Source organism: Mya arenaria, chromosome 16 (assembly GCF_026914265.1).
Source record: "Mya arenaria isolate MELC-2E11 chromosome 16, ASM2691426v1".
Lineage (NCBI taxonomy): Eukaryota > Metazoa > Mollusca > Bivalvia > Myida > Myidae > Mya > Mya arenaria.
Genome location: NC_069137.1, coordinates 25,740,800 through 25,753,407, shown reverse-complemented (window position 1 = coordinate 25,753,407; position 12,608 = coordinate 25,740,800). Strand labels below are relative to the sequence as shown.

The following is a 12,608-nucleotide window of genomic DNA, read 5'->3' as shown; positions in this document are numbered from 1 at the left end:
ATCTGAGTATCCTGCTGACTAGTTTTGGAGGTTTTATTATTGAAATTGACCCTTAATGGCCCTGAGCCAATAAAACAAATAAACATGATATTGGCCCCTACTGTGACATTAGTGCAAATAGCAGGAGATGCACAATAGGGGATTGTCATGCCAAACATTCCTTCAACAACCCTTATCGACGCCTTAATTAATTGTAACATGACCACATGGCAACGCCCCCCCCCCCTCCCTTCCTTTGCCACGTATTTCATACGTATACTTATAATGGTATGCAGTTATGGTCAAACCTTTGGTCAACCCCTTATTTGACCCTTAAATGTAAGATAACGGAATACAACGACCACGCAAAACGCACCTATGCGATATTCAAGTATGGACATTGTTATCTACATTAACGGTCGAGTTCCGCATACACCATTTAAAGTCCTAGTTTAAGGAATGTCTGTCATGATAATCCCCTGCTGTGCATCTCCTGCTGATCGCACTGGTGTCATAGTAGGGGCCAGTTTCCTGTGTATTGGTTTATTGGCTCAGGGCCATTTAGGGTCCATTTATATTATAAAGCATCGAAAACTGCACAGCAGGATACTCAGATTGGGGATCTGATAAGCCAATTAGACAATTTAATTAAGATCAATAAAGAGAGATTGTGTACTAATACACGGTTGTTGTTTGGTTTTTTTGTTGTTGTTTTTTTTTTTTTTTTTTTTTTTTATTGGGGGGGGGGGGCACTTATAGAAGGCTTAAACTAGACCTTAAACGTAGACGTCAGGGATGGTCAAACTACATACCTTGCTCAATTCGTGTAAACAATTATCATTGAATATTGAGCTGATATCAACGTCTTCGTTGTTAAATATCAAATATTTACTGGAATTTCTATGGAAACACGTCTTGTGACCAGCAGTATTTCTAACATGATTTGAGCCAACTGTTTCAGCTGTACTTGATTTATGTAAATATATGGGCACTTTATGAAATATTTCACATTTTAAAGTTAACAATGACTTCATTAATCGCGTTGTTAACATTAACAAAGTTTTGAACAATCGGCTACAATTGCATGAATTCCTTCGACGTCTTGCATAGCAGTTTAGTTCAAATCGACGTTTTTAACAAATATTCTTTATACGAAATAATTAAACTTGACCAGAATTAATAAGTTAAACCAGCGTTGTCTTTCCCTGTTTTAAATCTTTGTTTAATTTAAATAATAAATCAAGAACTAGAAAAACAACTAATTGACTCATCTATACATACATATATATGGGACCGAAATGTTCAGACGAGCAAATTGCCTACCATATCGAATTATTTGACATATCAAATTTCTCATAATTCGCGTCTGAAGTGAATTCAATAAAGTAATACATGTTCGTATAACAAATCATGGTATCAGTAAACGAATTAGGTATTTAACTCAATTTACTTTTAGATATATGATTTGATATGACGAACGATTATTTAAACTGGGTTTTAGCAGACATAATGCATGGATATTGAACGATTTAAAAATGCCACCTTTTTATGTTTAAATTACACAACGTTCATGTTAAAGTGGGCATTATTTGGTCCGGAGTCGGACGCCTAAAACCAGCCAAATTATTATTGACGGGAAGGGGGCCAGTTTTACACTTGCGTACGCACAAGTACGAGTAACAATTGCTTACGCACAAGTACGAGTTACAATTGCGTACGCACAAGTACGAGTAACAATTGCGTACGCACAAGTACGAGTAACAATTGCGTACGCACAAGTACGAGGAACAATTGCGTACGCACAAATACGAATTACAATTGCGTACGCACAAGTACGAGTAACAATTGCGTACGCACAAGTACGAGTTACAATTGCGTACGCACAAGTACGAGTAACAATTGCGCACGCACAAGTACGAGTTACAATTGCGTACGCACAAGTACAAGTAACAATTGCGTACACACCAGTACGAGTAACAATTGCGTACGCACAAGTACGAGTTACAATTGCGTACGCACAAGTACGAGGAACAATTGCGTACGCACAAGTACGGGTTCACACTAGCGTACCCGCAAGTAAGCCTCAAACCTCACACCCTTACTTCAAAATCTACGTTTAATAGCTTGAATAGATTCCACCTATACACTGATGTTGAATACTACCGAGTTTTTAATTAATCATGATTAAGAATAGGCCTGTACCATGATTTAATTATAATCAAGCGTATTCAACAAAACTTTCTTTAGCAGTCGCCCGCATGACAAAGAACACCCCGTAACGAGAAACCTCGATATTAATATGAAATATGCGATTTATCGAAACCTCATATCGAACTGCTTTGTTCGATATTGATGCATACTTATTTTTAACAAAAAAAAAGTTTTTACTTTTAAGTTTTTGTACTTAAATAGATAAATTACATAAGAAGAAATATGATATTATTATAGATAGCCTGTCAGCTATGTTAAGATACATATCTTTTTAATGTTATGGTATTTTAATGACGATGGCGAATACGTTTTGGGGTGGTGGTGGTGGTAGTGGTGGTGGTGTTGTTGGGGGTGGTGATGTTGTTGTTGGTGTAGGTGTTGTTGATGATGGTGGTGTTGTTGTTGGCGGTGTAGGTGGTGGTGGTGATGCTGTTGTTGTTTGTGGTGGTGATGGCGTTGGTGTAAATGGTGGTGCTGATGCTGCTGCTACTATGTTGTTGTTGATGTAAGTGTTGATAGTGGTGGTGTTGTTGCTGGTGGTGTAGGTGGTGATGGTGTTATTGTTGATGGTGGTGGTGATGGTGTTGGTGTTGTTGTTGGTGGTGGTGCTGGTGCTGCTGCTACTAGCAGCTGAGATGCCGATAAAAGCTGTTAACTATTTATGTAAAAGAGTGAGCCTAAATAATGACTATTTTTGTTTAATTTAAACATCTTTAATCAACCTCAAAACCTTAGCGAATATTGTTGCAGTAGTTGGTCATGTTTCGTTATCATCATCAACAACAACTACAACGACAATACAATCATGATAATGCTGCGTTTTCAAAGATGATTCAGACATAAGAGGGCTGTAAAATCTAATTCAACGTTTCACTAAACCAGTTCAAAACTTCAAAACCATACTATCAAATTGAATTTATCACTTATTTCAAAGTGCATCCGATAACACCATCTCAGAATGACTCCAAACTTCATTCTGAAGTCCAATGTTATTTCAACGAGTATATTTAAACTGCGTATGATAAACTGAAAAGATTATCTGTTTATCTATTTGAGCTAAACAGTCAATTTATCAAATGACAGGCCTAATATGATGACATTTCATTTTTCTGATTACGAATCTATGAATTCCCACACGGTGATCCGCGGAGTATAGAGTGTTTCATGTTTGTCAAATTCGGATTGCAAATCTATGATATTGCACATGGTGAACTTTGAAGTTTATAAAGTTTTACTTGATTTCTAGTGTGTTTCAAGTAGTTTTTCAATATAATTCGCTTAAGGGGACCAAACCAGGCACTTTAATGTTACATTCATGTATATACAACTCTACGTGTATTAAAATTAACTAAGTTAATCGTTTTCAAGTTAACAAGAGCGCTGCGAAGCGAAAGTCAACGTTCGTCTGTTTTTTTTACTAAATTAAAGACGTTAAACGTATAAAACTTAACAAGAGCGTTGCGAAGCGAAAGTCAACGATCGTCTGTTCTTTTTTACAAATTAACCACGTTAATCGTATTTAAGTTACCAAGAGCGTTGCGGAGCGCAAACGCCCGTCTGTTAGTGTACAATTTTAAAACATTAATCACATTTACGTTAACAAGAGCGTTGCATAGCGAAAGCGAACTCTCACATAAACGCGGCATAGCTCAACAAGAAATACACTAAAGCCCGAGTTACCGGCCTTGTTCAAGTTTCTGACTTTATTGCCCTTAAAAAAGATTCATTCGATTTTTTGAGCGTTATTTTTATAGTGGCCAAGGCCAAGCTGTCGCACAACGACGGCACTATGACAAGACAATGACAATAACTAGGCTTTTCTTCTTAATAACAAAGACGAGCTAAAAAAGGTAATACGCTCATGTACACAAAAATGTTCGAACATTAACGCGTACATGATGTTATACTAGTCCACTTACATGTATACATGCATATGTTTCTATTTTTTGAAGCGATATCTATATATAATATCTGGTTAGCAAATTAATATAATTTCTGTGTTTACGCAATTTGTATAATTGTTGCCTTTAACAAAGAACCTGTAACTCATTAATTGTTATTTTGTAAACTTTCATTTTACAACACATCACAAAAAATGATTTTAATTGTCTTGTTCGCATTTCATTATATTGCCTTTTAAAACTCGAATTACAAAGAACAGACTAATGAATAATTTGTTTGCAATATAGCTGTCTATTTTGACAATATGTATGCAAATGTTCTGCATTTTAAATCAATATTATTTCAAAGCATAATGGAATTTGAAACATTTACATGCTTAAATCATGTCATAAAGAAACACCACCAAAACTTATTTATACGTGTATTTCATGGGCCACGCTTTCTTCTTTTACTTTATTCGTTACGTATAATCCCGTTCCGCATTTACATTTCCGTGACGTACTTAAAGAACACTGAGGTCGCTAGCCGATTGACCTTTTAATCATGTCCAGCGGATTTTCGAAAGAGTTTGCAATTTTGAAACCGGTTTAACAATACTAAGCTCTTAAATCCTTTTGTACATGTCTGCAGTATATCATTTTAATAGGCGTTACGAAAATGGTTACACAATGATTTTTGTTAAACAGTATGACAAAAATACACTTTTAACATCTTAAACGGGTATAAAGATATTTAGGTTGTTCATTAAATGCACACTATCCAACTTAGATTTCACATACATTTAAAGCTGCAACTTGACCGTTTTGACAACTTTTTATTTATTTTTTTGTCTTAGAATGAAGCCATCTGTGTAAATATCTGGAGACCAGTGATAAAAGACTGATGACAAAAATGAAGTTTTGTGGCTAAAAGCGCTACTGCAGCTTAAAGAAAAATGAGTTTTTCGGCATAAACATCAATTTCCCGACGTTACTTGGAAAAACTGCGATCTGATATTTTGTCAGCAGACTTATATCACCGGTGTTCTGACATTTACGCAAAGTTTAGTTCATTCCAAGACACAGAAGTAAGTTATCTGAGAGTGCAGCTTCCGCCTTACGTTCTTTATTAAAGCTGCACTCTCACAGATTTACCATTTTTACAACTTTTTTTGTCTTAGAAAGGGCAAAATTTTGCGTAGGTATCTGCAAACCAATGATATGAGACTGCTGACAAAAAATCAGATCGAAGATTTTCATATTTCCGTTCGAAAATTATTGTTTTATGGCTTAAACCGTTACTAACGGTTTAAGAAAAATGCATAAAACATCATTTTTTGTACTTAAATATAAAACTCTGCGATCTGATTTTTTGTCAGCAGTCTGATATAACTGGTTTCCATGGATTTTCGCAAAAATTTGCTCGTTCCAAGACAAAAAATAAAAAAAAATGTCAAAACGTTAAATCTGTGAGAGTGCAGCATTAAAAGAAGGTCCAGAGGAAAAAGATCTACAAACGTATCCGAGAGAGGGCACAGTCCTAAGGTGACGTCCACCTAACGTCAAATTCCGGAACAACCCCTAATTTCACGTCCTTCTTATGAATTGATAACTTTTACCAAACAGAACAGAACATAGTTGTATATGACGTATACCCACAAGGAAATTGTCATAAAACATTTATAAACATTGATAAAACGTGAAGTCAACATTCAAGCTCAAAACAGCTGATAAAAAAATAAATCAACATCCCAACAAACAAATATTCTTAAACCTATTTGTGTTGCTGTTTTAACCACATTCTGATGACCCTACTAGACTCAAACATGATGAACATGCACTGCACTGCACCGAGACGGGACAACATTAATCCATACCGTCCCGTGGGGGCCGTCAGACAGACATTTTGACAAACGTTATGACCGAAAACGTGCCCAGAAATGGTTTTATATGTGACACGCTGTTTTCGGCTACATATCTATTGGCACCAGAGATATAGTCGGTCGTTCATCTCTGTGTTAAAGCTGCAGTCTCACAAAATGACAGGTCTGACTTTTTTGTTTGTTCTTTTTGCCTCAGAATCAGCTTATTATGGCATCAGTGCCTTCAATTCAGTCATACAAGATAACTCACAATGGAACAGATCTCAACTGCTTGGTAAACGGTCGAATATTCCATTTTTCTTAAAGCGTTAGTATTGCTTTTAGCCACAAAACTTCAATTTTCAAACGTAAATATGAAAACTGCGATCTGCTCTTTTGTCAGCAGTTTTATATCACTGGTTTCCAGACATTTACGCAAAAATTGGCTCATTCAAAGACAAAAAAGGAAAACGATTTCAAAACAATAAATCTATGAAAATGCAGCTTTAAAGCATTGAGCATAGAATCGGCGATCGTTGTTAATTCAATAACGAAAGCGAGTTGTGCCAAAATAAGTAATATAGTGTGCTGCTTAAATGTATCTGTATAGAGAGAGAGAGTGCAAGTATGGGTCGAGCGTGCTCCATTGGGTCTATGGATGTTGGCAGTTAAGGGATTCGGTATGCAACGTTGTACGTTTCTAAAAGGCGCGTTGGCGTCAAAAGCAAGCACTTTGTCGTTAAACCATACACGTCAGACGTTATGTAGGGTTACCATAGCGTCGTAAGAAAAAATGCCACGCATTTATTATAATTGAAGTCATTATCTTTAAGCATTCTACAAAAGGATATTAGCATCTGAATGATCTCTAGGGTCCGAACAGGGTACCCTCCTGACCCCCCCCCCCTTCTTCCCCTCCCTCAAAACTGACAAAAACAAGCGTCCATAGCACATGACTCACCTCTTCTTCTCCACTGGCGGCCACGGAATCCATACTCTGGCTCAGCTGGATGTTTACATCAGAGTTGAGTGGCGATGGCTCCCCACTGCTTGATGATCCCAGTGGACTTCCGCTTCCGGGGACGATAGGTCCGCCCATAGGTTTCAGGTCTCCGTTATACATGATTCTGGAATGTTTCTGCACGATATCACGTGTTTATTCGTGTATGAAATAATTCTTGGGGTACTCTTTAGGTAGATAAAAGAGTACTGGTTATTACTGTACTGTTTTCTATGTTGTATAACACGGTACCTCTCTAAGAGTATACAGTGATTCTTAATGTACTTTCAGTTTGTTATAAACGTTTTTCTTAGCTTATCTTCAAGCTTCGACTCAAAATGCCACACAATCAACGAGTGTATAAATTCTAATAATTTATAAATAAATAAATAACAGAATCGTCTTCAATAAATGGTCAAAACACCATCAAAATTCATGAACACAAAAACAATTGTATAATCGTCAATTGAACACTTCAAATTTCATTGAAACACCAAAAATTTGGAATAAATATTCTAATACTGATAAAATCCTTTGTATATATAATGATCACGCTTCCTCTGTTTTGAAATTATCGATAGAAACAAAGCTTTGTCTATTTTCGCTTCAAAAGCGAGTGTTTATTCTTACACACAAACGAGTGTATAACAAAAACCATGGAGATTATTTTTTTATATAAATTCTCACAAAAAAACTGTGGTATCCAGTTTATATTCCAGAGTTCCCTCGCCAAATTTCGTTGATAGCAAGAGAAAATAAATGATAGAAGTCGTTGATAAGGCGAGATCTTCAGGTGTAGCTGAATGATGCGAATATCAAATAGCCAAAACTCAGGAATTGAGTCTTATCAAAATATACATGCAAATTTCCACTGCCCACTTAAACATCCACATGTATATATATCTTATATCCTATTACTGTATCCGCTGCCAATTTCTCTGTATTGGCGAGTTCGCGATCCCACGAGTTTCATGAAAGTTTCACAATGTGAAGTTTTCAATTTTTCGTAGCTTGGTTTATATTTGAAAGATTTCAACTTTTTCGCAGTAGTATTACAAGTGATTTAAAATTCGTTGTTTAGAACAGTATATAACACGATAATCAAAGTTTATCTCAACCGCTTGTACTTCGTTTTCCGTCCGTTTTATCGATAAATACATAAAAAATCCACAAAAATGAATTAACCAGTCTAAACTGTTTATCTGCTTTTAAGATTTAAAACACAGATGCAATAAGATCAAATAGGTGCATATAAAGATGCGCTCAAAATTGTACAATACATATACAGTATAAATAGCACACGTGGTCTATTATCATCAACTGAAATTCGGTTATATATCAGTGTTCGTCCGTACGTACGTACGTACAGAAGTGCGTGTAGGGTGCACACGTGCAAATTGAAAGACCCCGGTAGAATCGTTAATTCAATAAAACTAGTCCTTTTTATTTCACTGTATAAATCCTATCGCCTATGTTTGATATGAATTCACTAATCTTCTCCAAAAAAATACACAACTCCTTTTTCTCTATCGAAAAACACTCAACTGTCCTGGAACACTTTTCCAATAGTTAGTTCTAACTAGTATGCTTCATTTCTAAAGCCTTTATTTTCTTCTCAGTTTCATTGACATATGTCATTAATTATCTCGTCAAGCTCGCTCATTGGTCAATATCCACACAAGCTCCGCCCACTAGGTGCGAAATACGACTATTTACCGTTACTTCTACAAAACTCGTTCCGTTATTTTTTGATTACCGAATATGTTGTATAAAATATCTAACCAAACCACTTTCCCATGAACTTTCAATAAAATTCATCAGCGAATCTATAGCTATTCAAATTGAGTAGCTCGTACACTATACACCGTATAACACCACATGTACACTAGATATTTCAATATTTATTCATTTTCATTTGGAATTAAATTAAATCCTTTGAAATTAGACGGATTATAATGCAGTAAATACTAAACCCGATTAAACATCCATCATTCAATGCGCTCAATAAACGAGTACACTAAAATTTCTTTTATATTGTCGAATGATTGAGCGCGACCATTGTAAAGGTTTGTATATATTTACCACTCTTTATGGCGAACGTTAAGAAAAGTTTTAAATAAAAACTGATGTACCGTGACGCATTTGAAAGCGTATACACTATCCGCTTTTGTTAATATAACGGGGAACTAGTAGCTTAAATGAACGCATCTTTGCTTTTCAATATTTATCAATACACATCGGATAATAAACATGACAAATATCGCGCTTCTTTTTTGTACCGTATTTGTTCTACCAAGTGTGAACTATTTTATAAAATAAGACTGAATTGGTCGGCAAAGAAACGAAATAAAAGTACGCCCTCGTAAGATAATTTGTAATGGTAATATGTATATGATCTTGATTATTTGGAGTTAATATGAAAATTAATTTTTCAAGATTTAACACGTACATAAAGCTATTTTTTTTAAAAAGGACCCCCATTTATACATGATAAATAAATTGTTATGCAAATTACACTTAAGTCGAACCCCGTTTACTCGAACTCCAAGGGACCGGCGAAACTTCCTCGAGCCTCGGACAAATTCGAGCCAAGCGGGATTGTTTACCTTCGGTATAAAGAAATCCGTCCTTAAAATCTAGTTCGAGCCAAGAGAGTTCGAGCTAACGGGGTTCGACTGTATAAACACCGTAATCATGACATGTATGAACTTGAAACTAGAATGAAATGTAATGTTTATATCAATAATAATATTAATTCTAGTCAGTTTTATATTGAGAATTACTGCATACATATATTGTATATATCAACAGTGAGGGTGGGAGGCGTAAATAACAGGCGTAACCTTTTGACTTGCTCCCCTCCCTCAGAACCGAAATTTAATTGGTTTTAATTGTTGGCAGGGGTGTTCGGGGTACTTCCCCAAGTAAATTTAAAAAAGTAGTCCGTAATGGTACATTTTGGGCGTATTGTATTACATTTGATCTCCTAAGTATTGAACTAAAACGTAGCTTGGACTATTAAGGAGTTGGGGGGGGGGCTTGGCCGTGTGCGCCCCTCCCCCTGGGCCCACCAGTGGCCTTTGAAACAGTATCAATGAAGGTATCCTGTGTGTATATATAATTCCGTCAAATATACATAACTGTTTATTAATTGATTATCCTCTTACTAGTAAACATATGCAGGAAAGGCAAAAAATACGTCTATAAAAATGGAAACTACACATGAAATATTTTGAAAATACTGTCATCCAATTGGTTCAAAAATATTTATAACCATTATTTACGTTTAATAGGTGATCGCATAACGGCGTATTATTATAATGCCCCTCTACCCATAACACCACCCATCTCCGCCCAAAACGGTCGCTTCCGTTCCCGGCGCCCCCACCAACCCCTTAAATTGTCAAAGTGATCATTTCATGTCAATATGGTAGAGAAATTATGCCCAAATTACACCAAAATACACCACTTTTAACTATGAGTAATATTTTAAGGATTCGTGGAAAATGAGGCTTATGTTCCGAAGTGTACCCCTAAAATGCGCCTCCTTTTACATCAAATTCTTGATCCGCCCCTTCAACCCGGATCATGATGATTATGATATACCCCCTCACCACCATATTATAAATCATTAGAGATATGCTACATGTACATATACCGAAAACTACACGTAGTATTTACAGTTCAGTCTGAAACACGCTTGCCCAGTCTCAAAGCACACGAACTCTCGCGCAAATCATTCTTATTGTGCTATTGTACACACTAGCGGCTTAAGGGGGAGCGGGCGACCGACAACCCCTCCCCCCTGAACTTGTCCATGTTCAATTATTATGTCACTATTGGAGAAAAGTGGTAATAAATAACTCTCGAAATGCTTAATTTCTGACTATAAGTTGTTAATATTATCTAAGGGGAGTAACTCCAAACCCTCGTGCAAACATTTTTACATTTCAGTCTAACGTTAAATCCAGGATCCGCCCCTGTTACACATCTTGTTAAACTTGTACATACGGTGTGCACATACCTTGATGACGTAGAGAGCAATAAGTAGCCTTCACGCAGACTCTAATATCGGAGTGAGTTACTAGTACGTTTTTTTCTCACATTTTTTAATGTTTTTTTTTTTACAACCAATAAAATTCAAGACTTTTTTAACGATTTATTTTAACTTGAATAACATAATACTGCCTTATAAACGCGCCTTTTCATCGTTTACAAAATTCGAAATAAATCTAAAATTGTTTCCACCGACAGCGGAACAAAGCCGATGCCAAGATGAGAATATCCATGGAGTTCTAACCGATTTAGATGTTAACACTCTAATGACAGAGTAAATGGAAAATCCATAAGACAACCAGACCACTATGTTATGCTACAGAAGAAAATCTTTCTAGCTGCCGATCAAATTCTTAAATAAGATTATTAATGTTGAAACTCATGTCTTTATTTGTATTATGTTATTAATGAAATAAATATGGTTCCTACGATAAATTTGACAGACTTAGTACTTGCGGAGCGGATCTCGGATTTGGCGTTAAGTGGGTGGGTTGGGGGTGTAGCTTCGGAAATGCGCCCCCTCCCCAAAAAACAAAATGGGGCGGTAGCTTTGGGCTTGCACACGCTGAGCCAGAACCATATGGTTAACATTTTGAAAGTTTTTTGTCTTCCCCATAAGAAAGCGTTGATATTTTTCAATAAGTAATGTTACATTTTGGTGTATTTGTTTTTTTCTCTAATGTTGACAAAACAAGTCTAATTGGTCAATTTAAAGGGGTTGATCCGGAGGGCGCTGGCTGCGACCCCCACGTTAACCCGCTAGTGGACACTTCTATAAATTATTGGAATTTTAGCTACCTGGGGTGGTATTCAATATTTTATGGTCATACATCATTGACTTCATTCACTCTATTGGTCAGTTATTAATAACAAGTAATCCGATTAGCTACACCATTCTTAGATCTAATTAACACCAATATTGAATACCAGTCCTCATTTAACACTACCCTAAGAAAATATATTAACTCAGCAATTTGTTTTATTTCTTTAAAAAAATAGCATTCTAGAATATTTCTGAAAATAATCCGGATGGCATTTTTACAATTGAGATGTGAATAATTAAAAATAACAGCAAATAATATCATATGAATAACTTAAGGCATTTAATGTTCTTCTTGCAAAATATTTATGTGTGCAAATATAAAGTTTTTGTTTATGATGTTAAAGGTTTTAAATTACTTATTAAAACACACACTTTATTTATCTGTGTCTTCTTTTGATTTTTTTTTCTTCAAATTGTTTTAACTGCCTATACAAACTGTAGTGTCGGCGCCTTTTTCGTAGGTAGAGTCGGTTAACCCGAACCAACAGTATTTTTTAGACCTAAATACAAAACTATGTATAGGGATATTATATAACATAGACTATAAATAGACATTTCTATTTCAGCTGGCTATTTTTGACTTGACAGTCTACATAAAACAGACACCTTCATACAATGAAAATCCAGCCAAATGATAAAAATTATCTTGGACAGCTTATGTTACCCATTTTATTTTTGTTTTATTCTTATTTTTCAGAAGTATTATTGAAAAATGGTATATACCTATATTCTCACAGTTTAAAAAAGGTCACCATGTGGCCATGTACTATTTTTGAATATGAATTGCATGCTATTTT

General features: G+C 35.6%; 1 protein-coding gene across 6 annotated transcripts in view; it reads right to left on the bottom strand.

Moving 5' to 3' along the window:
* Positions 1-8,935, bottom strand: part of LOC128221206 (protein couch potato-like) — a 128,710-nt gene extending 119,775 nt beyond the window's left edge. For 3 of the 6 annotated variants that reach the window (XM_052929696.1, XM_052929708.1, XM_052929706.1), the window contains exon 1: positions 6,894-8,935. In XM_052929696.1, the coding sequence (XP_052785656.1) occupies positions 6,894-7,055 (162 nt within the window). In that variant the 5' untranslated portion in view covers positions 7,056-8,935. The remainder of the gene's footprint in view (positions 1-6,893) is intronic. The other 3 variants (XM_052929698.1, XM_052929707.1, XM_052929697.1) reach the window with 2 other exon arrangements.
* Positions 8,936-12,608: the final 3,673 nt, after the last annotated feature.